We start from the raw sequence: 26539 nt of genomic DNA, 5'->3' as shown, positions 1-26539 counted from the left end.
TGATACTTGGTGACTTTCGGCACATCATGTAAGCTGGTTTCCACTCTAAAATATTAGCATACAATTCAGCTCCTACCTCAGATATTAAAACTTGATTTGAAAGCAGTTTAAACAATTATCTGCCGCCAGGAGCTACATTCATGTTAAGCCAAACTGCAGGTCAAATGAGACAGGCAGGACATGTTTACAAGACACGCTTTTACAATAGAGAACTCTGTTGAAGATTCAACATGCTGCTGTTTAATTAAGGGATGAGCATTCCCCATCTGCTTGAAAGCCCTAGTAAGTCTTCCACTACCATGAGACCTGCCACTGTGGCTAGTTCTAAAGGTGATTTCTTTAATCGATAAAGAAAAAAAATGCAACCTTGAAAGGTGGCCTGCAATTGAAAAATTACCTCTTTCAAACTCTTGTTGGCATAGACCCCACCTATTGGAACAGTGGCCAGCAGTGATTAGGTCACATGTATGCTTTTCAGTGGTAAGTTAAGGAATTATAGCTTAATTCCACCTGTTTTTGACCACTTGTTTACAAATCAGTACTTTGCTCATTGTCAGTCTGTATAATCAGCCTTTTTTCTAGTTCTGCCTAGTTTAAACAGATGTCAGTATTAAACCACTTGGTTGTTGTACAGTAGTCAGATCAATGAGTGTTGCTGTCTCCCTACTCTGATGGTAAATAAATCGCTCTGGTTTTAACATTGTGCTTGGTGAGAAGTGAAGATGGCAGGGGGTGACAGCAGAGCAGATGCCTTGGTAAAGGGCACTTCAAGTGTATACTTTCAGTTTGCAAAGCCTTTACTCCCCAAACCCAGAAGGGCTGTCAAGCACCTTGAGGTCTCTCACTCCTGCCTGGCTGGCTTTATTCCTTATATGGCTTTATATAATCTGTTACAGCTGAAGCCTTCAGCTAATTTTGGCATAGACAAGTCCACTGTGGCTCAGATGTAAGACATTTTCAGTTTTAACTCCATCTTAATGTTGGCCTGGTATTTTATTTTCAGTATGTTAAAACCTTGAGGTATGTTATCTTACTGTGTTGAAAGCAAGCATAAACTCCATGCCTTGCTCACTGAGGGCTGGTCTACGCTGTGTGTGTGTGTGTGTGTGTGTGAGAGAGAGAAATAGATCTAAGTTACGCAACTTCAGCTACGTGAATAACATAGCTGAAGTCGACATACTTAAATCTACTTACCACGGTGTCTTCACTACAGTAGGTGGACTGCTGATGCCCCCCCGTCAACTCTGTCTACGTTTCTCGCTCCGGTGGAGTACCGGAGTCTATGGGAGAGCACTCGGCGGTTGATTTATCGTGTCTTCACCAGACATGATAAATCGACCCCCACTACATTGTTTGTTTGCTCCAGAGGTAAGTGTAGACATGCCCTGAGCTGATGTGCTTCTTACTCAAGGTAGCACAGCTTGGATATAGGGACTGATCACGGCACTCTACTCTGCCAAGCTGCAATTAATGCTTTGCATTGTCAGCGCACTACACCCACTAATTCGCCCCCCCACCCTTACGGAAAAGGGAGGCAAACTGTCACCAGATGAGGGAAGTGAAGTGACTTCTGTAGAATGAGAAGGTGTATATAATTGACTCACATGATTTAGGCTTTGTCTACACTGCCAAGTGACAGACAAGCCTTTTGTCGTTCACAGGTGCTTAAAAAAGCTCCCTCCCCCCAAAAGACAAAAGTGTTGTGAAGGCAAGTGGTAGTGTAAACGACTCAGCTCATTGTCAGCAGGAGTGCTCTCCTTGTAGGGGGTGGAAGTATTTTGTCAGCAAAAGTGCAGACAAACAGCGTTTACGCTGCCCGACTTTGAGTGACTGCTGTGTCACTAAAAGGTGTGTAGTGTAGACAAAGCCGTAGCGTTTTCAAAGCGCTTCAGTGTCCTTGATTGAAAGTGTAGAGTTATTGCTAAAGCGAGGCTGTGTGGCAAAGTTAGGACCAAAACGGAACGTACGGTTCTTAACCTTGTTTGACTACACTGCCCTTGCAGAGCTTCAGATATTTGGCCTTCCTGTTCCTGAGATGAATAATGCTGTAGAGAAAAAGCCTACCCCTCACAGATGGTCTTCAGAGAGCTGCTGCTATGCATGTAAAATGGTGATAATGCATTAACAATTTAATAGGTGGTACTGACCTGTTTTTTCCAAACTTCTTTATAAGAAACCACTTACAGTGGAAAGCTAATCACTGCCTTTTTGTGGAGTGGTAGCAAACTCTCCACATTATGAGGTTGTCTCCTTTCATTGACTAGTCTTAGGACTACAAACAGCTTTTTTGGGAGTATGCAAGAATTACTCACTTGTGTTCGCAGGAAGGGAAAAGCACTTTTAAGATTCCTAAAACGAGAGCTGCTCCTACAACTCCAGTCCCAATGACTTCCATCAACTTAAAGAACACAGGGAAAGATTTAAGCCAGAACCCGCACAGCTCTTTTCTCAAGTATTCCACCCACTGGCACATCACCTGAAACCAACAAACATGTTAAAAGAACAAGACAGTTTCTGAAATATGTCTAGTGCAGTCTAGCTACTGGTGAATCCCTACAAGATGGATTAGCTCTGGTTTAAACGTATAATACAGTTCATACACCGCTTTACATATCACTCTTATTTTCTAATTGATAGTCTCCCTGCTCAGGAAGATTTGACACATGCAAATCTGTAAGACAGCCTTAGGCATATGAGAGGAGATCCCATGTTTGGGTGGGGAGTTGAGAACCACAGAGCAGCCAGAGGCAAGGCTATAGATGTAGATTACACATGCTACTTGCGACCAGAATAGCATTTCCCACTGCAGTGTGTATCAGGGAAAGGGTTACTGGTGCTGCAGCAGCAACATTACATTGGCTATGAAGCACCGTTGAGGACTGCCTGAGAGAGCACAAGAGGGTAGAATATTTGGAGGAGGACCCTGGTGATTTTTTTCAACTGTCAAACAATGCCAGGCATTAACCTGCTGCAGTGGTGACTTGCAGGTAGTACGTTTTGTTTTCATGGTGCTCGCTTTGTGTGTCTGACTGCAACAGTCTCTAAAACAGGAGCATTGTAGCAGTAACTGTACTCCCAGGTGGAGAGTACTGAACAGAATTTTTCCTTTTGAAACATCTGGTATTGGCCACTCTCAGAAACAGGAGACTGGATCAGATGGATCACTCGTATCATACAACAGCAATTACTACATTCTTATCATGTAAGACCGTGTACCCACAACAAAATTGCAGCTGGAAAAGTTGCAATTTCAATTCTCAGCCCTGTTTAACTTGAAACAGCCTCTGCAACAAAGTAATAGTGTATCATGCTGCTTTTTTCTACATACCAAAAAAGAAAAAAACCTCCAAGAGATGGAGTTTGAGGAAAAAAAATCACAAGCTTCTTTAAAAAAAATAAAAACACCAGAATAGCTTTCATAACCTCTAGAAAGGCACTGTGTGTTTGTGAAATGGCATGTGGATGGCCTTTATGTTGCAATGTACAACTTACTGAATCATGCTTTTTTGTGGGAGGAGGGCTGTCTTAAAAATAAAGGGAAGGGTAACCACCTTTCTGTATACAGTGATATAAAATCTCTCCTGACCAGAGGCAAAACCCTCTCACCTGTAAAAGGTTAAGAAGAAGCTAGGAGAACCTCGCTGGCACCTGACAAATGACCAATGAGGAGACAAGATACTTTCAAAGCAGGAGTGGGGGGAACAAAGGGTTTGTCTGTGTGATGTTTTTTCCGGGAACAGATCAAGAATACAGTCTCAAACTCTAAGTTAGTAAGTAATCTAGCTAGAAATGCTTTAATTTCCTTTTCTTAAATGGCTGGTAAAATATGCTGTGCTGAATGGAATGTATATTCCTGTTTTTGTGTCTTTTTGTAATTTAAGGTTTTGCCTAGAGGAATTCTCTGTTTTGAATCTGATTACCCTTTAAGGTATTTACCATCCTGATTTTACAGAGGTGATTCTTTTATTTTGTCTTCAATTAAAAGTCTTCTTTTAAGAACCTGATTGCTTTTTCATTGTTCTTAAGATCCAAGGGTTTGCATCTGTGTTCACCTGTACAAATTGGTGAGGATTTTTATCAAGCCTTCCCCAAGAAAGGGGATGTAGGGCTTGGGGGGATATTTTGGGGAAAGACGTCTCCAAGTGGGCTCTTTCCCTGTTCTTTGTTTAACACGCTTGGTGGTGGCAGTGCAGGGTTCAAGGACAAGACGAAGTTTGTACCTTGGGGAAGTTTTTAACCTAAGCTGGTAAGAAAAAGCTTAGGGGGTCTCTCATGCAGGTCCCCACATCTGTACCCTATAGTTCAGAGTGGGGAAGGAACCTTGACAAGGGGTGTCTGGCTTCCTTTCCTAGCCATGGATTAATGGGGAAAATTTACTGCTTTCTGCTTGATTCCAAAAAGGGGGAGAGACTAAGATTCTGTAACATTGGACAATTAAGTTTGTGTTGATTAGTATAGTGCTAGTCTTCTCAACAGCATTCCCCCTAACCGCTGTTATTTTCTTCTAGATTTCTCACTTGCTCTTATCCATTTCCAGTCCTAAACACAAAATTAGAGACATTTCTGATTCCGTTTTAACTGGGACTTAAGATGGACACCATAAGTATTTTAAACAATTACCTTATAAGATGATGGAGGCTCTGTCCTGAGAGGAGTCTCTGGTAACTTGCCAGGTAATGTCTCTTCATCTACTGTAGTTTCTGCTTGCCAGAGGAGGTAGTGACTGGTTGGTTGCAGTGGGCCTTGAACATCTACTAAAGAAGCAGAAAGGCATAGTTAAACATTTTTAGCTTCTCCATTTCACCCACACAACTTCTGGTGGAGCAGCATATGATATAACGATGCACACAGTAAGCAAAAGAAAGCGATGCTGCATGTGTGTGTGCACTGCAAGGTTATCTAAGTTTATAATGAAAATACAAATAATTAAAGCAGACATTTTCATTTGACCTTCGGAATAAACCCTGAAAGAAGCTGAGGTAGCATTACTAGGTAGATTCAACTATGAACTTTAGCTGTCATCTGCTAAAAAGTGAGAAATAAAATTCATAAAGTCCCTTAGTAAACCCATAAGAGAATTTGATTAACAAACTGAATTCTAGCCACATTTTCAATATAAAGTAAAATTTGGTAACTCAAACTATTCCCTATATAGAAATGGACCAGACAGGAACTTACTTTACAGAACTCAATTCTTGTCTTGAGAGAGCTTCAGTGGTAACCTTTATTGTAGGACTAGGGCAGAAATGGCAAATACAACTCAGCTAGGAGAACTACAGTGATATTAGATCCCCATCATCTTAAGTGCCATTTCAGAATCACCTCTGAAGGAAAAAACATATTTGAAAAGAGAACAAAAGAAACAGCACACAATACTAAATCATAACCAATAATCTCTTAATGAACAGAGTGTATGTCTTGGGAAAGTCAGTTCACCTCTACATGCCTCAGCTTCCCTCTCAATGAAACTGGGATAGTGAAACTTGCCTGCCTTTGTCACATGCTTTGTGATTTATGTATTAAAAGCATGATGTAAGTGCTATATATTACTTACCTTTTCCTGAGAGATTGGGAAGTGTAAACAACACGTCCTTGTCCCTGGGGATGGAATACAGCATGCTTTCCTTCAGAGGAACAGAATGGTTTGAATGTCTAAGTACTCTTAGGCCCTTAATTAATATGTTTATTTCAGTAACCTCCTCTTGCTGAACCTGCAAAGGAGAAAAATATTGGAATTTTATATATTTTAAAGTAAGGGTGAGGCAGGCCACTGGCTAAAAACAAGCACCATTAAAATACTTTTAGCATGAAGATTTTTGTGGATGCACAAATATTACTAACATAATGAACATAATTACATAACATAATTCTTTTTATTTACTTATACACTAGCATGAGTGCGTTAAAGGTTGGGAAGGTGCCTGTTCCTGCAAGAAGGTGTGTTAATATGATCTGCTTGATTTTCAAGAGTTGTACCTAACTCATTATAGCCTTGATTCAGCAAGGTATTTAAGCACCTGCCTCACTTCAAGCATGTGAGTAGTTCCAATGAAGTAAATAGGATTTTGCACATGCTTTAGTATGCTGCTGAACTGAGGCCTATGCTACTGGCCTTTCATTGGCACTACTGCTACCATTTCCTACTTTACCAAAGTCTGACATCAAGGGATAATGCATTTTTACACAGGTGTATTATCTGCAGAGCCAGTAACGTGATTTCTGGTGTGACCAGCAGCAGTTCAGCTTGTCTGCAAAACAAGTTCTGCCAACATGATTAATATCTGCATTTGTCCTTCCAGCAGCTTACGCTTATCGACTTTAATTTAAAGCTACAATATTCAGAGGAGGGAGTGGCACAACACTGATATAACCAAGTTATTAGAAAGTACAAACAGACTATGCATATTTTGTAACCATATTTATACTAGATTGACCTAAAACATAACAAAACTCTCATTTTTCTTCCACACAAATATTAGGTGATGTATAATTTTGACTTATTCTTTATTTTTAAAAAATGATCATTTGAAGTACTGACTGATAGGAAAAAAATTCAGTGTGAAGATTAATAGAACAGCTGTTCAAAATACAAGACCAGGAACTGACAGAAATCCGGCATGTGCACTGGGTCCAGGACAAAGACTGCAACATGGAAGTTTGTCAACAAAAAGGAATGCAGTCGGATGTAAGCTATTAGCTAGACCCTGCCCTTAGGTGGTGCACAGTATTGCATAGCTTAGAATTAGAACTACTGCATAATAGGAATCATCTGTTCACTGTCAGTTGATAATCAAACAAGATTGCATGCAGTGTTGGTCCCAGGATATTAAGGAGACAAGGTGGGTGACCATCTTTTATTGGACCAACTTCTATTAGTAAGAGACAAGCTTTTGAGCTTACATAGGGCTCTTCTTCAGGTTGAAAAGGGTGAAAGTTCAGACAGAAATAAAGCAGTTTAATATGCTAGTACTAACTCCCTAGCAAGATTTGAAGTATTTTGTACAGAATAGTGAAAGATCTGAAACAAAGCAATATTACTCTATGGTAGTCACAGCAGGAACCAGTGCAACACAGGCTAATTGTCTTCATAATAAAAGGTGTAATACACACTTACTTGAAACAATGAATTACCAGATCCTTTTAATAAGCTCCAGTCACAATTGTTTTGACAAATGTACTACCTGTTAAATGTCTGTGCATGCACAGTGAAAGGAGACTATAAGCCATTTTGAGGTAAATTTAATAGTAAATTTGATGTAAAATCTCAACAGAAACCAGAGCCTGTATAAAAGACAGAAATGTATACTAAACCATAACCTGGACATTTCTACTTGCAGCAACAACTTGTATCATTAGGGTGTGCTCGGTGTGGAGCTTCTCGGGTCTGCAGAGTGAGCGGCTAACCATTTATGCCAAGTTTTGAAAAAATAAACTGCTTCTTACTTTTCAATTTTTCTGCTTAGCAATATTTCTTGAGTTCTCCTCTCCACTATAATTGAGAAACATCTTTCCAGAGGCAAATTATATTATTTTTTCTTAAGAGCTCATTTGCCCTCAGTGTCTCTCCCCAAAATCTTGTCTGTGATGATTATTTTCATGGCAACTACCAAGTTTTTGGGGATAGGGCATTGCTTAAAATTCACACACAATATTCTATAAGGAGACAGAATAGCCTAGGCCTTGATCCTGCAAGGTGCTAAGCGCTTTATCCCCAGTCCAGCAAAGCACTTAAGCATATGAGAGTTAAAACATGTGTAAATTATTATTCTGGTTTAGAATGGGCAAATAAGCATGGCTGGTGTTACCTCTCTCCCATCAATTTCCGTCACCTCTTCCTGAATGACAATCAATTGCAAATTCGATCTGGATGCCAAGGGCCACTCACGAAACATGATGCGAACACTAACAATTCCCAAATGCCTTTGATCCAATAGGTTATCAGAGTTTCCAGTTTCCACTGTCAACAGATAATTATGCAGTGCACAAAGTCACAAAGAGAAACAGAAGTCTCACCCAATAAATGACATATGTTAGTCCACCCTTGACGAAGTTAATTTTATAACATTGACAAAGAATGATATGTACCCAGCAAATACACCATTATCCCAATGTCAAAATTCACCCAAACTGCAAAGTACAATGAACACAATTAGAGACATTGTAACTTTCCACAGTGAAGTCTACTCTTCACTTTTCCCCCTAAAATTTTCTATCATTGCTCTCCATGGTGCAGTACCATTGGTGGCAGCCACGCTGGGAATTTTAGGGTAGAGCAGCCACCATTGGTGTTTTCAGTGCTGTCCTATTTAATCCTACTCAAAGCAGATCTAAAATGATACAGTGCTTAAAAGTCTGGCATGCCTCTCAACCTGTCTGCACTAATGCTTTCACTGACTGACCTAATCACATAACTATGGGAAATCTGAAAGGGACAGGTAGTGTAGAAAATATATGTGCTTATTTTTAAGTTGCAATTTCACACCAGGGGAAGAAAAGGTGCAACTGTCTGTCTAAACTTGTCTGCATCCAATCTAACTGACTCGCTCCATTTACACCTCAGTTGTCATCCCATCTCAACTGTCTAGAGAAATACAAAGGGATGATGCTGCAGACAAAACAACCACTCATTCAACAACTTAGAAAAATATCAGCGGGAGTTTGTGTAAAAACTTTCTTTAAGGAGGTCGACCCTCTCCTCCTGGGGATACCTGCTTGGCTCAGACCCCATTTTCCTTCTTCAGGTGGCCACCAAGGGAGTCACTACCCCCTCAGCAGTCACCAAAGCCTTCAGGAGAATGTCCACTACCCTTCTCCACACACAGCATATGCTCGGCCCAAAGGCAGGGAAGAGATTCGCCAGCACATTGGGGAATGGGGTATCCTTGGCCCAAGCTAACCCCTCCCCACCGTGTTCAGACACCACTGCTCCTGCCTCCTCATACCCCCCTGCCAACCTCATGACTTTACTACCCACAACTGCCTCATACCCACCACCTCAAAGTCTACAATGAGCACACACTCAACAGCCCTCCACCTCTCTCTCTCAATGCTTCCTCCTCCCCAAATACCATGCTCCCACCACTAGTGAGCGTGTGTTAGATGTGAAAGTCAGTTTGTTGTGGAAATGAGGAGTTCAAGTTTGCATTGATATTTTGATGTGCAGGTGGTCAGGCATATGAATTGAGGCTGGTCTGGATGTCACATCCAGGCCACTGATGCACTGCACAGCTTTTCGGTGTTGGGAGGCACAAGGTGCTTGGCCTTGTGTCTTCAATCACCCAATAAGACCCTAAAATGTTCACTGCTTACAGTAAAGCCCCTTAATATCAAAGATTTTATTTATGCAGCAATGCCTTGCATTATGAAAAAATTGTTGCCAGATAAGAGAAAATATTAAGATAAATTTATATAGGTATCTCCCAGTGGACCCACAAGCTTGTTGAACATTTTCTGAATCACAATATTGAATATACAGTTAAAGGACCAAATCCTAAGAGATGCGAAGCACCTGCAGCTCCCAATCCTCCCAACCTTTAAATGCTAAGTCCCCTGAATTCTATTAAGTTTAATGGGAACTGAAGACGTTCACCACTTAGCAAAATTGAACCCATTGATCTCAATAGGAGTTACAAGTGCTTAAGAGGTGCTGAGCAGGATTTGGCATAGTTCTTAACACAGAACTACTCAGTAAGAACTCGAAGACTTCTGTCCAGGGCAAGAACTTGAATACTTAGGGCTGATTCAGACCTCAGATAAAATCAGTGTAGTTAATTTGCTTTTACCATAACATAAGAGACATCAGAATGAGGACCTTAGTAATCCTATAGCACTTTAGATCTTCAAAGAACTTTACCAATATTATCTAATTAAACCTCACAATAACCCCGTAGAGAGGTTAAAAATCTTGTGCCAAGGTCACAAAGCTGAGAACAGAACTCTAGAGTTCCTGGTTCCTAGACCTGGGGTCAAATCACTGATTTTTGCCTAGTTTCTGATTTACATAGCACATCTGTAAAATTTCAAAAGCACTGTAGATTAGTGGGTTGGACAATTAGAAAGAAAACGGAATTTGAGAATGCTCAGCATCTCACAGGATTAGGCCTTACATTAGTGAATAAAATCTTATCTTGCATTTTTCTTGAGTCAATTACCTCTGAAGTGGTTACACTTTGAAATGTTTTATAATCTATACTAGAGATGAAAAAGGTAGGCCCATACTTTTACTACATGAGACAAACAGTAATGAGTTACTGCCTACCCCAAAAAGAAAGTATTTAGTTATTCATTTGTCATCCTTTGGGTTTTCAAAAGACGAGGTCATAGTTTAGAGAAGCAATTTAAAAGGCCATTAGTAAAGGTCTGATCATAAAGGGCAGATGATCTCAGAAGCCAACCTTGAGACTGACCATAAGTATTAAATCTGTACGTAAAAGGATCTTCAGTCAAATGATCATCATTGTCTCACCTTCATTAATTACGCAATCCACTGTGCAAATCCAAATATCAAAACACTTTTGATTGGCAGTCCTTGCGCAAGACTACAACACTGAACTAGGGGAAGGAGAACAGACATGTTTGCTGGGTCGGGGAACAGGCATGTGCAACACATGTCGAAGAACAACATTTACAGAACAGGTTAGTAACTGTTCCTTCTTTGAGTGACTGCACGTGTCCCTTCCACTTCCAGTTTGAATTGGGAATGGGCGATGGGATGGATCACTTGATGATTACCTGTTCTGTTCATTCCCTCTGGGGAACCTGGCACTGGCCACTGTCGGAAGACAGCATACTGGACTGGATGGACCTTTGGTCTGACCCAGTATGGCCATTCTTATGTTCTTATTGAACTAGTGGGGGATACAACAGCTTCCCCCATTACAGACAGTATAAAATATCAGGATTGCAACACCTACACAACAGTATCTTACATGTGAGAAACCTGCAGTCCCAATGTATGTGGAAGGATGACATAATGGCAAAATTCAGAGTAGCAGCCGTGTTAGTCTGTATTCGCAAAAAGAAAAGGAGTACTTGTGGCACCTTAGAGACTAACCAATTTATTTGAGCATATGCTTTCGTGAGCTAAAGCTTATGCTCAAATAAATTGGTTAGTCTCCAAGGTGCCACAAGTACTCCTTTTCTTTTTGATAATGGCAAAATATACTTAGAAATTAGGATTATGTTGATCTTTATTTATCCTACTCAAACTCTCTTTGGATGTGTGCTACCAACATAGGGAGACAACCGTTAGCAGTGGGGAGTTGCATCATCATATTCACATTACCCAGACTAGTGCAAAACCCTCCCCTTTCAAAAATATACACAAGGTCTGTATTTCAGGTGAAACCATGTAAATACCAAGGACATGACTGAGACATGGGAACAAATGAGGATGTCAGATTTTGTTTCATGTTGATTCTACACACATCCTAACTCTGTAACCGTGTTGTTTCCAAATATTGCCGACCTTCAGAGAGCACCATAGCAATGAATTATGTCCTTCCCTAGGGGACACGGAAGCAGATATCCCACATAAAGAACTGAGCAGTACTCACATATTAAAGTCTGACACTTAATCCGGGTGACACCTCTCTTCATAGCAAAGTCATTTACATAAATCTGTCCACTGTTGTAGGTGATACTAAAGACAACCTTAAAAAAATAAAAGATAGCAGGCAAAATATTAATATAGACAGTCAGATTTTCAGTTTCATAAATAAAGAACAGATTAGTGAGTCACTATTGTATAAAATACTGAAATAACATCTGCGGAAGCCACATGTTCACAGGTAGAGTTTGATTCATAACTTACTAATATGTTGAGTAAACAAAAACAAACCTGTGCTTCTTGAGGTTCCCCACTGGTTTTCAACATAGTAACATTAACTCTGATGTTTTCCTGAAAAAAAAAAAAAAAACAGTAATGAGAAAATAAATTGAGTCCTGTAAAATGGAAGTGTCTTGCAGTGCAAAAGACATTAAGTCTACCAACTACTTTCACGTACTTTACTGAAGAATAAATGACATGTAGGACAAGTGAGCACATTCCCTATGCTCACTGTCTGGCAAAGTGCAGCTAGTGGAATATGCTTACTTGTCCCACACATCCATTTTTAAAGAGGACTAATTACAAAAGAACAATTACCACTCCCTGTTAAGTGAAAAAAAGTGATATATTTTTTTAAAAGACGATCAAGAAAACGTGCCATGTTTTCACATCTCAATATGCTTGAAATTGACTCAATTATAGCAAGGGCCCTACCAAATTCACGGCAATGAAAAATGTGTCACAGATCGTGAAATCTGGTCTCCCCCCGTGAAATCTGGTCTTTTGTGTGCTTTCACCTTATACTATACAGATTTCACGGGGGGAGACCAGCGTTTCTCAAATTGGCAATCCTGACCCAAAAGGGAGTTGTGGGGGGAGGGGTCACAAGGTCATTTTAGGGAGGTTGGAGTATTGCCACCTTTATTTCTACACTGACTTCAGAGCTGGGTGGCTGGAAAGCAGCAGCTGTTAGCCGGGCACCCAGCTCTGACGACAGCAGCCCGCCAGCAGCAGCACAGCCGGAGAGCGACGGCTGCTGACTGAGGGCCCAGCTCTGCAGGCAGCAGCGCAGAAGTAAGGGTGGCAACACCATCCCATGCCATCCTTCCTTCTCTCCTGCTGCTGGTGGCGGCTCTGCCTTCAGAGCTGGGCTCCAGTCAGCAGCCACCACTCTCCAGCTGCCCAGCTCTAAAGGCAGAGCAGCTGGGCAGTACCGCAACTCCACCCTACAATAACCTTGCGACCCCCCCACAACTCCTTTTTGGGTCAGGACCCCTACAGTTACAACACCATGAAATTTCAGATTTAAATAGCTGAAATCATGAAATTTATTATTTTTATAATCCTATAACCGTGAAATTGACCAAAAAGGACCGTGTATTTGATAGAGCCCTAAATTATAGCAAATGAAGATAGAAAAAACCTAATATGTTGGAATTTCTCAATCTGTGGGTCATGACTCAAACTTGGGTCATCAAAATGTGTCATGTGGAAGACAAAGTGTGGGGAGGAGTTTCCTATCCTGGGAGAGGCAGTTGCAGAGCCCACTCCGCACTCACCCTGCAGCTGCGGCTCCAGTCCTGTAGGGCTGTCTGGGCTCAGTTCCCACTTCGTGTGTTACAACTTGTTGCTGGGAGCCTCAGCGCTGCTCAGGTTTAGCCCAGCCATCCCTCCATCATGATGACAGGGAGCTGGCAGGGCCAAATTTGAGTGAGTGGTGCTGTGGCCCCATGCGCCAGCTGGAAACGCCACTCACACAAAGGTGGCCTGGCCAACCCTTCACCACAGGGGCCAGGCCAAACCTGAGCAGTGCTGCAACCCCAGGGGTCACAATGCCTGGAGCAGGGAGCCAACCCTACATGACAGGAGCCATAGGAGCCACCACTGTGATACGTATGGTGTACTTATTTAATACGTATTACATTAATCTGTATAAAGAAAAGGAGAACTTCTGGCACCTTAGAGACTAAAATTTATTTGAGCATAAGCTTTCGTGAGCTATAGCTCACTTCATCGGATGCATTGGAGCTGTAGCTCATGAAAGCTTATGCTCAACTAAATTTGTTAGTCTCTAAGGTGCCACAAGTACTCCTTTTCTTTTTGCGAATACAGACTAACATGGCTGCTACTCTGAAACCTATTAATATGTATATTACATATTGCGAAGAAGAAATACTTAGTAGGCAGATGTTTTTTGTGCTAGAGCTATTTCCTAGGTTGTGACAGGCCATCACATTTTACAAATGGGTAATACAGTATGACACTTAGTCCATTCCCACTCCACATCAGTGCAAAGTAATCTACATGATTTTTAGTGCTCAATCCAGTCTAGTTTTCAATAAGCATAACGCTGCCTTTAAATGGGACAAAATTTTGGTTGTCTGAGTTGCTGGTAATCCTCACACCTTCTGCCCCATGCCACAACCCCTAACCCCACCCACACATCCTTTCCCTGTCCAGATGCAAGGGATTTGTTTCCCTATTTCAATCTCAAATTGTTTTAATTCATGCCATTATTGCCCCCTACCATCATCCAGTCCCTAAGAAAACTTACATCTTCTCCCTCCCTTCTCATCATTCAGTCCTGTCACTTTGTCCTGACGGCTACTTTACTAGCACTGTCAACCCCTCATTTGTCTCTCGTACTTTCCAAATAGCTCCAAAACCTGTAACTGTTCATTCCGGTCTTCGAAAAACAACTCCCTCGAACCTGACACACACTCACTACTGTTCCACTGTTACCCTGCCCTTTCTCAGCAAGCTCCTTGACAAAGTAGTTTTTAATTTCCCCACTTCACTTTTCATACAACCTTAACTGATTTCAACCTGCTTTTTGCTCTGGCCATAATCTGGAAAACTTTCTTTTCCTTAGAGCCGTATCTTCTTTTTCTGCTGTTGGTACCTTCTTCTCTGTACTCATTTTCCTCAACTCAGTGCAGCCTTTTTGACTGCATTTTCTTGTACAAACTTCATAGCTAAAGAAGCATTTCAGAGTCCCTCAGATCACTATTTTACTTCTGCTCTCTTTGACCCTCTCTACATTGGGATTTGAACCATGTTTTAAAAGAGACAGTTTGGGGTCACATAGACTTAAGTGGTTTTTGGAAATGGCTTTATACAATTTAGATTGTAAGCTCTATGGGACAAGGAATGTCTTACCATGTGTGTGCACTGCACAACAGGGCCCCAATTACTGAGCGGGTCCTCATTATAATAATTTTGCCTCATCTATGCTGGTCAGTCCAAACCACATTTGAAAATGATTTGGATGGAACGAGGTTTAAATCAAGTATAAACACTCCACAAAGCCCAAGAGATAGCAGTTCTCTGGGAAAATGACTCATTTATCTATCAACCACAAATATTTTGTCCCAAGTAAAATGGGGTTGAAAACAGTTTGGCCACTAATGTACAAAAGCCAATTTGCTCCTCAATGTCTGTTACAGGAAGCAGAGGTCTACCATTTCCAGAACTGGAAACAACCATTCAGGAAAGATGAAGCTCACCAGCTCATTTACATAACTAATATCAGTTACTGCCAATGTAAATCAGACTCATAATAAAATTGTAGAACCCAACCCACTGGGCTTTCAGCCAGCTCCCTCACTCTAAACACATTCTTCTCATCTGGCTCATATTAAGAAATACTTAAAACAAACATATATTTAATCTAACTCTTGATTTAGCATTAAGAGCTGTATCGTATCTTTTACCTCCCAGCCTTACACAGCAGAGATTACTATTCCCTTCCTCTTGTGATTTCCTAACTTCTTTTGTTTTGCCAAGTAACGCTGAATGATCCACAGGGTATGTTTTCCAGCCAGTCTTATTCCGCCCTCATTTTTTAGGATTCTGGTGCATTTTGAACATATTTATGCAAAAGGTATTTATACAAAAATCTTTACAGAATGATGTAGAATGACTCACTTAGATTATGAGTTGAGGGAAAAAACTGTGCCACTGTTCCAAAAATAATGAAAAGGGAAGAAGGAAAGTTCATGTTTCAAAAAAGTGTTAGATTGGCAAATGAAAGGGTATAACAGGACATGCTGAGTCTTCACCTAACTCAACACCTTGTCACTCAGCTCCCCACCAGTATTTGTTAATTGGGACTTAACTGGAAGATAGGTAACTGACCTAAGGTGCCAATTAACTGAGTAGAGCTACAGCTGAGGGGCTAATTGAGGGGGAGCAACCCCCAGCAGCTGGGATTTTATGAGCAGACAGGAAGAAAGTTCTGGGAGCCAGAATGAAGGCAGAGGTAGACGTGACTAGCTATTACTCGTACTGTTCCCTTCCCTAGAAACAAGTTGGGAAGCTGGTTATGGACTCTAAATATATGTAAACAACACTACCAGCTGTGGCCTGTGGAAAGAATATAATAAAGTGCAGTGGTGGTGAAGAAGACCGGGTGACTGAGTGAGACTGGAAAGGATCCTCAGGGGACCACCCCATGACAAAGGCATAAAAGAAAAATACATGTGCTCAAATACTAGCGCTAAACCCAAGCATTTCAAGCTTACAATGTGAATTATGCTCTAGTTATTTTGGTATTTCAAGGTCTTTCAATCCTTTAAACTCATAGTATCTAGTCCTAAATTAAAATATTCTTAACGCCCACTTGAATGGGAACTTTAACTGCATATGTTTAAGTAGTTTAAAAAAATGAAAGTGATCAGTTGTCCTGTCCATATACTGCTAAAGTTATGGACTGCAGTCATAGTGCCTGGACATTCAAAATGCTTTGAAGTGTGCAACATCAAAAAGGTTGCAGCTCTTGATCTAGTCAGAGCAATTTAGTCTGCCACAACACGCACCCGCATCTGCCTGTAGCCCTTGCAAAAAAAAAAAAAACAGCCACATCTGTGTTCATGGCTTGCAGAGCCACATGGGCAGCAGAGAAATCATGCTCTTCCCATTCCCAATTCTCAGGGCCTTCAGTTCCAAGTCTGTTCATAGCTAGATAGGACTAACTCTCCTGCTCAGTAACTGTTTGAAGGGTCAAAATCCATATGCTGTTTATGTTACAACCTGATATATAGACTCTGTCAGCTCTTTTTAAGGCCCAAAAATCCAGAGTTTGGTCAAGAAGACAGAGGCCTAGCAAACAGTGAACAATAGCTAAGAAGGAGAACAAACAAAGGACAACCTTGCTTTATGCTAATATAAGTTCGGTCAGCAAGAAGCCAGGTGGAAATTATAATTGGGGGCTTTATCTCAAAGTTGCAAACAGACCAAATGAATGAAAGGGGCCCTGTTTCTTCTGTAGAAGAGGTGCCTTCCTACACACCAGCCCTGAGTTTATGGAAGAGGTTCAAACATGTCAGTATGAGATATGATATCCTCCCTCTCACAGATGTGCACCTCTCCCCCAAGCCATTGCCAGTGCCTGCCTTAGAAACACAAACGAACAACTAAAAGACTATCTTTATTGCTATATACTTTTCATTTGTCCTTTTGCTTTAATTCCTAGGTGTGTACCTGTCAGACAATCAGGGGAGCTACTTCATTCCTATGGATCCCAAATCAGAATTCAACATATATATTTTATACTAACACACTCTATATTGTTTAAAGGAAAACACTTGGGTACTAATTGTCATGTATTAACCTGAAACCATGGGCGGAGACATTATGTAACCTTTTGACCATTGGCTACAGTGCCTATCTTGTCTTGCTGCTAGACCTATCCAGGGGTTTGGGACTGCCTACCCTGTCATTTCCCTCCACCCATGGAAAATCCATATAATCCATTGTGATCAATTGTTTGGCAGTGTCTCTGAGCCTAATAAGCAAGGTGACACTCCGCCAGCATTGTGCATGTGCTTGATTCTACACGGTGTCCATATTTTGTTCCTTCACAGTTTGACTTTTTTTGTTCCTCCCCATATCCATAATTGGCTTGTCTGCCCCCGAAAAATTTATCAAAGAAAAAAAAAAAAACCAGTTACTGATCTTTCGTAACTGTTGTTCTTTGAGATGTGCTGCTCATGCCCATTCCATGCTAGGGATGCGTGTGCCACACACAGATGCCAGAGATTTTTCCCTCAGTGGGATCCATAGGGCCTGCCACGGTGCCCCCGGTGCTCCTGCGTTGGTATAAAGGGCATTGCCGGCTCTGTGCCTTCTCAGTTCCTTCTTGCTGGAAACTCCAAGAGTGGAGCAGGAGGGCAGGTCATGGAATGGATATGAGCAACATATCTTGAAGAACAGTTACGAAAGGTTAGGAACCATTTTTTTTCCTGGGAGTGCTTGCTCTTGTCGATTCCATGCTAGGTGACTCACAAGCAGTATCCCTGGAGGTGGGATCAGAGTTCATGGACGTGCTGATCGCAACACTGCTCTACTGAAATTGGCATGGTCACAGGCCTGTTAGGTGATGGCATAGTGGGATGTGAAGATATGAATCAACAACCACGTCGTGGCCCTGCAGATGTCCTGGATTGGTATCTGCACAAAGAACACTGCTGATGAAGCCTGGGCCCTTTGTGGAATGAGACCTTCACCTGCTTGTAACTAGCTCAGATGCAGGCAGTGATCCAGGGTGATATTCTTTAGGACGACACCGGTAGTCCTTTCATTCTGTCCACCACAGCTACGAAAAGCTGCACAGACTTGCAGAAGGGCTTCATCCTTTCAAAACAGAAGGCCAGGGCCCGTCTAACATCTAAAGCAGGGGTGGCCAAAGTGCGGCTCACGAGCCACATGCGGCTCTTTTATAGTGAAAGTGCAGCTCACCGAGTCTCCCCCACACTCCCACCCCATTCTCCACTTCCAGTCTGGGGTGGGGGGAGCTTAAGGCTTCTGCAGGAGGCATCTGGTGGGGCTTAGGGCTTCAGCAGGAGCGGGACTGAAGCCCCGAGCCACAGCTGGCACACCTCACAGGACTGAAGCCTTGAGCCACAGTTGGCATGCCCATCTCTCAAACGTCTGAAGATTATCATAAGCAGCTCGGCATGTCAGTAAGTTTGGCCACCCCACTCTAAAGTATTTAGCCAATGTTCCTCATTGGTGCTGTGAGGCTTTGGAAAGAAGAGTCCTGATTGTTATTGAACTGCAACACCACCTTTGGTAGGAAGGGTGGTTGGGGGTACAGCTGACCTTGTCCTTGAAGAACACCGTATAAGGGGGTTCTGAAGTCAGGGGCTTTGATTTCGGAGACCCTTCTGGCTGACGTAATCACCATTAGGAAAGCGACCTTCCATGAGAGAAGCAGTAGAGAACAGGATGCCAACAGCTCAAAGGGGAGCGCAGCGAGCCTTGACAGGACCAGGGTTAAGTCCCATGGGGGAAATTGGTTCATGGACTTGTGAGTAGTGTCTTTCTAAACCCTTGAGGAACCTGATCGTCATCTCGTGGGAAAAGACTGATCTGCCTTGGACTGGAGGATGGAAGGCCGAGATGACTGACAAGTGAACCTTGAACGATGACAGTGCCAGATCCTGGTGCTTCAGATGGAGCAAGTAATCCGAAATGGACTGCAGAGAAGACCAAGATGGAGAAAGATTCCATTCTGAGGCCCAACAAGTGAAACGCTTCCACTTAGGTAGGTAGCCCTGGTGGAGGGCTTCCTGCTACATAGCAAAACTTGCTGGACCTGCTTTTTGGGGTTCAGTCATGCAGAAGCCATGCCGTCAGGTATAGAGAGGCAAGGTTTGGGTGAAGCAACTGGTCTTGGTCTTGTGAAATCAAGTCTGAACGTGGTTGCAGCTCCAATGGAGTTGCCAGTGAGAGGTCCAGAAGTGTTTCAAACCAATACTGATGTGGCCACGCCAGAGCTATCAAGATAAGATCAAGAGGGACAAGGTGAAAGTTTAAGAGGACCTTGTGAACCAAGGGGGATTGGCAGGAAGGCGTACATCAGTCCACTCGCCCACGAGAACAGGAAGGCATTGGACACAGAGCCCTTGCTGAGCCCATGCACTGAACAGAACCATTTGCCTTTTCTGTTCTGTCTGGTGGTGAACGGGTCCACTTGGGGAGTTCCCCACTTCTGGAAGTTAACACTGACAGCCTCTGGGTGAAGAAACCTCTTGTGGCAAGAGGAAAAGGACCTGCTGAGGTGATCTGCCAGTGTATTCTGCTGTTCTGGGAGGTGTGCCGCCTTGAGATGGATGTCATGGTTCACACAGAAGGCCCACAGTCAGGGCTGAGGAGCAAGCTCCCCCTTGCTTGTTGACGTAAAACATCAAGGCCATGTTGTCCATCAAGACCTGCACAAGACTGCCCGACAGCTGGGGAAGAAACACCTGGCAGGCCAGGCATATTGCCCTGAGTTCCCTGATGTTTATATGCAGGGAGAGTTCTTCCTGGGACCAGAGACCCTGGGTCTGAGATTGCTGAGGTGGGTTTGGTCCCATCCCCGGTCTGACAGCCTCTGTGCTGTTGAACAGGATGAAAGTCTCAGGGAAAGAAAACAACCAACTGGAGCAGAAGGAAATGATCCCATAGTTGGGACCCTCCTTCCAGATGATGTTGTGGTATCCGCTCACACTGAGGATTCCTCTCTAGGGGAGGAAACTCCAGTTATTAGGAATAGACAAGTATTAGTAATGGGCGATTCAATTTTTAGAAACATAGATAGTTGGGTTTGCAATGACCGGGAGACCCGCACGGTGACTTGCCTGCTTGGTGCAAAGCTTGTGGCTCTCTCGAGACATCTAGGTAGACTTATATGTAGTGCTGGGGAGGAGCTGGTGGTCGTGCTACATGTAGGTACCAATGACATAGAGAAGGATAGGTGAGAGGTCCTGGAGGCCAAATTTAGGCTGCTAGGTAAGAGATTGAAGTCCAGGACCTCCATGGTAGTATTCTCTGAAATGCTTCCAGTTCCACGCGCAGGGCCAGTTAGACAGGCAGAATTGCAGGGTCTCAATGCGTGGATGAGACGATGGTGTAGGGAGGAAGGGTTTAGATTTATTAGGAACTGGGGAAACTTTTGGGAATGGGGGAGCCTATACAGGAAGGATGGGCTCCACCTAAACCAAAATGGAACCAGATTGCTGGCACTTAAAATTAAAAAGGTCATAGAGCAGTTGTTAAACTAAGGGCTGGGGAAAAGCTGACAGGTGCGGAGGAGCATGTGGTTCAGACAGAGACAAGCCTGAGGGGAGGATCTATTAATGGAGATTCTCTATGTCCTAGTAAGGAGGAGAGGATGGATGATGATGATAAAATACAGGTAGGGTCTGATGAGAAAAAGTCAAATGAAAAAAAGTCCCATTCAATTACATCATGTAATGGCAGACAGCTAAAAAGTGACAAGTTTTTAAAGTGCTTATATACAAATGCTAGTATAATAATAAAATGAGTGAACTAAAATCCCTCATATTAAATGAGGATATTGATATAATAGGCAACACAGAAATGTGGTGGAATGAGGATAACCAATGGGACACAGTAATACTAGGGTATAAAATATATTGCAAGGATAGACATGTCGTGCTGGTGGGGGCATGGCACTATATATGAAAGAAAGCGTCGAATCAAATGAAGTAAAAATCTTAAATGAACCAAACTGTACCATAGAATTTATATGGATAGTAATTCCATGCTCTAATAATAAGAATATAGCAGTAGGGATATATTACCGACCACCTGACCAGGCTGGTGATAGTGACTGTGAAATGCTAAGGGAGATTAGAGAGGCTATTAAACCCAATAATAATGGGGAATTTCAACTATCCCCATATTGACTCGGTACATGTCACCTCAGGATGGGATGCAGAGATATGGTTTCTTGACACCTTAAATGACTGCTTCTTGGAGCAGCTAGTCCTGGAACCCACAAGAGGGGAGGCAATTCTTGATTTAGTCCTAAGTGGGCACTGCTCTGTTCTCTGAGCACAGACTCCAAGCTCCACAGCCTCAAAGACTTGAGCGCCACGCTCCATTCTCTAGGCCTATATGCTCTCCCGGCCTTCAGGAAGCATTTCAGACCTCAACAGCCGTAAGAACATAAGAACCACCATACTGTGTCGGACCAAAGGTCCGTCTAGCCCAGTATCTCGTCTTCCGACAGTGGCCAATGCCTGGTTCCCCAAAGGGAATTAACAGAACAGGTAATCATCAAGTGATCCTGTCATAAATATAAAGGGAAGGGTAAAAACCTTTAAATCCCACCTGGCCAGAGGAAAAACCCTTTCACCTGTAAAGGGTTAAGAAGCTAGGATAACCTTGCTGGCACCTGACCAAAATGACCAATGAAGAGACGAGATACTTTCAAAGCTGGAGGGGGAGGGGAGAAACAAAAGTTCTCTCTGTCTGTGTGAGGCTTTTGCCAGGAACAGAACAGGAATGGAGTCTTAGAATTTAGTAAGTAATCTAGCTAGGTATGCGTTAGATTCTGTTTTGTTTAAATGGCTGATAAAATAAGCAGTGCTGAATGGAACGTATATTCCTGTTTTTGTGTCTTTTTGTAACTTAAGGTTTTGCCTAGAGGGAGTCTCTATGTTTTGAATCTGATTACCCTGTAAGGTATTTACCATCCTGATTTTACAGAGGTGATTCTTTTATTTTTCTTCAATTAAAAGTCTTCTTTTAAGAACCAAGGGTTTAGGTCTGTGTTCACCTATACAAATTGGTGAGGATTTTTATCAAGCCTTCCTCAGGAAAGGGGGTGTAGAGTTTGGGAGGATTCTGGGGGGGGAAGACGTTTCCAAGCAGGCTCTTTCCCGGTTATATATTTGTTAGATGCTTGGTGGTGGCAGCAATAAAGTCCAAGGGCAAAAGGTAAAATAGTTTGTACCTTGGGGAAGTTTTAACCTAAGCTGGTAAAAATAAGCTTAGGGGGTTTTTCATGCAGGTCTCCACATCTGTACCCTAGAGTTCAGAGTGGGGAAGGAACCTTGACAGATCCTGTGACAGATTTTCATTACCAATCTGCCTGGGCCCACGGTTAATCAGGCTAGGGCCACAGGATCTTTCTGGGAAGGAGATGACGAGGCACACCAAGTGTCTAAATTTTAAAGCTTTATTAATAAAATAATAAAACAACAGCAGAGTTTATTGGGAACACTCCGTCACTCGGGGGGAAGAAAGCAAGTGTTAATGCCCCAAGCCCTAACCCACTTTCATACTCACACACGCCTCCTAGACTTGCCAAGTCTAGGTGTAACGTCAGAAGAGGGGCGGCAAGAGGTGGACGGCAGTGCTGTCCTGGGCCCAGACCGTCCAAGGATCCGCTGTGCTCTCCGAATTGCTCCAGCTCTCCGGAGGGTTTTAAGCCCTGGGCTCCTTTGGGGGTGTTCCATTCCACGACCTCTGTTCCTGGTGCTCTTTGTGTCAGTCCAAACCGGCTTTCTATGGCCTTCTTCAGCTTTCTCAAAACACGCCGACTAGACTTTGTTTTCCTCTTTGTTTTTCCTCCATGCTGACCTTCGCTGTTTCACTTGTTTTGGGCTGCCTTTGCAGGTCTGTGTTTGTTCAGTTGTGTCCTTTTTTTTTTTTTTTTAAACCCAACAGTTGTGGTTCATTCTGACCCTTGTCCTGGTTGCTCCAAGATGGATCGGATCCGGTACGGTGGTGGGCGGCAAAACCAGGTGTTTAGCTATCCCCAAGGTCTCTAGGTAGCAGAGCTGAGAGTATCCCTGGCGGGGTGGGGGCGATTAATTTCCATGGACCAAGGTAACGAAGAGACCCAGGGAGCTGAGCACCAGGAAGCCGGTGATGACAGCTTTGACCAGCAGCGCCATCCAGCTGCCCAGCTGGAAGACGTGAACAAAGGATTCCATGAAGAACGCCTGGTAGACACTGAGGCCCAGCAGCAGGGTGAGGGGCAGGTGCTAGCACTTAGGCAGATTGTAGCGGGTGAACATCCACACCAGGGCAGCCATGGCGATGTAGTGAACCAGGCTGATGTTGGAGTCGACACTCACCTGGATATATTTCCAGTCAAATTCAATGCCAAGGGCTCCACCCAGAGAGGAATGCACCTGGACACGACGAGCTTTGCCGTGGCCCATCCCATGTCTGCCACCATGATCTTGTACTTGCCCTTCCCCGCGTTCCTTGACATCACCAGGTGCAGCCCCACCAGGTCAGCCAGGTGCACCGTGGCCTTCATGAACTCCCCCACAAAATCGTAAGCCCTGGCTCCACCCTCCCAGGTGGGAAAGAAAGTGGCCAAGAACAGCATCTTGCAGAGCTGGACAAAGAGGTAGGTAGCCCCAGCTTGGACGCATCTCCAGAAAGCATTATACTCCGACAGGCTGCTGCAATTGTAGGTGATGAAGTAGGGGAAACAGGCCAGCACGAAGCCGTTCCCAAAGTGGAAGAGGGTCACGGCTGTGCTGGTGCCAAGATCAGTGTGGGGGTAAGGGGAGGGGGCCATCTGGCACCGCCCAGATCCTGCTAGACCCCCTGGCTCCCCCCAGGCCAGGGACAGAACCAGGAGTCCGGGCTCCCCGCCCCTGATACTCACTAGACCTCCTAGCTGTTGCCCATTCCCAGCTTCTCGCAAACAGAGGCTAGGGACAACAGAGACCATGGAGGCGCTGTGCCCGATACTGCCTCCAGGTGGTGCCAGGGGATTGGTGACTGATGCTGGGTCAGGGACTGCTGCAACAGGGCCAGGAAGGTGCCGCAACCACTGATGCCGAACAGGAGCTCTCTACCCCCTGCGCCCTTCTGTCTCCGGTAGCCCTGGCTGGCATGAAACCTTGGGTGGTGAGAGGTATCGGGAGAGACATCAAGTCCTTTGCAGCCTGGAAGGCCTACAGAGTTGACGGGGGGCCGCAAGCACGAGGTACCACAACCGCTCCCCAGAGTCAGAGGTGGGTTCCAAATCGGGCTTGGTACACCGACTGTGGATCTGGAGAGGACGAATGGCCCGGCATGGGTCTGACATCAGTTGCTCCCCTCTTCTCACTCTTCAGCACCAGAGAGCGCCCTCTCCCGGCGCACTGTTTCTTGTGCTTCTTCCTCGGCACTGGTGATGGGGAATGGTGCTGGAAAGAGCACAGAGACTGAAGTACTCAGTGCCAATTCGGAGCGGGACAGCTCAGAGCCTTCAGGTGGATGTCTGTCTTTCTGAGTCCTTGGTCTGAAGCCCTCAGATTTTACACTTCTCCTTAACGTGAGCTTCCCCACAGCACTTTAGGCAAGGCGAACAAGGTGCACAATTTGAAGCCCAGGGACTGGGGCATGCCCAGTACCTGGGACAACATCTCTCCAAGACTGGGACAACTATCTGTTCTATATACACTCAGAATAACTAAATCTGCTAACTACAACAGATCAGAGTCCAAACCACTGTTAGGAAAGCCTTGCAAGAGCAAGAAGGTCATTCCTAGCAACCGTGATGGGCAATAAGAAGGAACTGAGAGGGTATGGAGCTGGTGATGCCCTTTATACCGGCACGTGCGTGGAGCTCCAGGGGGCACTAGGACCGGCCCTGCAGATACCACTGAGGGAAAAATCTCCAGCACTTGTGCACATGGCGCGGAATGGAATCAACATGAACAAGCACTCAAAGAACAACATTTATTCCTGTTGTCATATATACCTGTCATAAATATAAAGGGAAGGGTAAACCCCTTGGAAATTCCTCCTGGCCAGGGGAAAGCTCCTCTCACCTGTAAAGGGTTAAGAAGCTAAAGGTAACCTCGCTGGCACCTGACCAAAATGACCAATGAGGAGACAAGATACTTTCAAAAGCTGGGAGGAGGGAGAGAAACAAAGGGTCTCAGTCTGTCTTTGTGCTGGCTTTGCTGGGGACAGAACAGGAATGGAGTCTTAGAACTTTTAGTAAGTAATCTAGCTAGGTATGTGTTAGATTATGATTTCTTTAAATGGCTGAGAAAAGAACTGTGCTGAATAGAATAACTATTTCTGTCTGTGTATCTTTTTTGTAACTTAAGGTTTTGCCTAGAGGGGTTCTCTATGTTTTGAATCTAATTACCCTGTAAGGTATCTACCATCCTGATTTTACAGAGGTGATTTCTTTACTTCTATTTACTTCTATTTCTATTAAAAGTCTTCTTGTAAGAAAACTGAATGCTTTTTCATTGTTCTCAGATCCAAGGGTTTGGGTCTGTGGTCACCTATGCAAATTGGTGAGGCTTTTTATCCAATATTTCCCTGGAAAGGGGGGGTGCAAGTGTTGGGAGGATTGTTCATTGTTCTTAAGATCCAAGGGTCTGGGTCTGTAGTCACCTAGGCAAATTGGTGAGGCTTTTTTACCAAACCTTGTCCAGGAAGTGGGGTGCAAGGTTTTGGGAAGTATTTTGGGGGGAAAGACGTTTCCAAACAGCTCTTCCCCAGTAACCAGTATTTGTTTGGTGGTGGTAGCGGCCAATCCAAGGACAAAGGGTGGAATATTTTGTACCTTGGGGAAGTTTTGACCTAAGCTGGTAAAGATAAGCTTAGGAGGTTTTTCATGCAGGTCCCCACATCTGTACCCTAACGTTCAGAGTGGGGAAGGAACCTTGACAATACCCATCTTGCATGCACACAACGGAGGCCTTTGGAGGATTACCAACTATGTAAGGTACATTCCAAACAGATTTTAGGCCACGTCTACATTAGCGAGCTTACAGCGCCACAGCTGCGCCACTGTAAGATCGCTTATGTAGCCACTCTATGCCGACGGGAGAGAGCTCTCCTGTCGACATCATAAAACCACCTCAATGAGCAGCGGTAGCTATGTAGGCAGGAGACTCTCTTCCAGAGACATAGCGCTGTGCACACTACCACTTATGCCAGCGAAACTTATGTCACTCAGGAGTGTTGTTGTTATTTTTTGTTTTTCACACCCCAGAGTAACATAAATTTTGCTGACATAAGTGGTAGTGTAGACATGGCCTCAGTATTTTTGGTGCTAAATGATAGAGTCTCAGTCATCCTTGCCTCAATTGTGTCTGCACTGCAACAGAAATATTGCACTGACACAAATAGTGGGTTGTTAATTCTGACAGCTACAATCTATGCAAGCAGTGTTGTAGCCATGTTGGTCTCAGGTTAGTAGCGCCACAAGGCGGTAATACCTTTTAC

General features: G+C 43.7%; 1 protein-coding gene and 1 pseudogene across 3 annotated transcripts in view; both read right to left on the bottom strand.

Annotated features, from left to right (window-relative positions):
- The window catches only part of GINM1 (glycosylated integral membrane protein 1), a 43353-nt gene that overhangs the window by 10359 nt on the left and 6455 nt on the right, over positions 1-26539 (bottom strand). For 2 of the 3 annotated variants that reach the window (XM_074948592.1, XM_074948595.1), the window contains exons 2-7: positions 11840-11899; positions 11556-11652; positions 7806-7957; positions 5555-5711; positions 4621-4754; positions 2313-2476 (exon numbers count right to left, since the gene is read on the bottom strand). In XM_074948592.1, coding sequence (XP_074804693.1) covers positions 2313-2476; positions 4621-4754; positions 5555-5711; positions 7806-7957; positions 11556-11652; positions 11840-11899 — 764 coding nt within the window. The remainder of the gene's footprint in view (positions 1-2312; positions 2477-4620; positions 4755-5554; positions 5712-7805; positions 7958-11555; positions 11653-11839; positions 11900-26539) is intronic. The other variant, XM_074948594.1, reaches the window with a different exon arrangement.
- On the bottom strand, positions 22615-24172 carry LOC141984044 (BOS complex subunit TMEM147 pseudogene; annotated as a pseudogene).

This window comes from Natator depressus, chromosome 3 (genome assembly GCF_965152275.1).
Source record: "Natator depressus isolate rNatDep1 chromosome 3, rNatDep2.hap1, whole genome shotgun sequence".
NCBI lineage: Eukaryota > Metazoa > Chordata > Testudines > Cheloniidae > Natator > Natator depressus.
The sequence above is the reverse complement of the archived record's forward strand: the minus strand, read 5'-3'. Positions and strand labels throughout refer to the sequence as shown.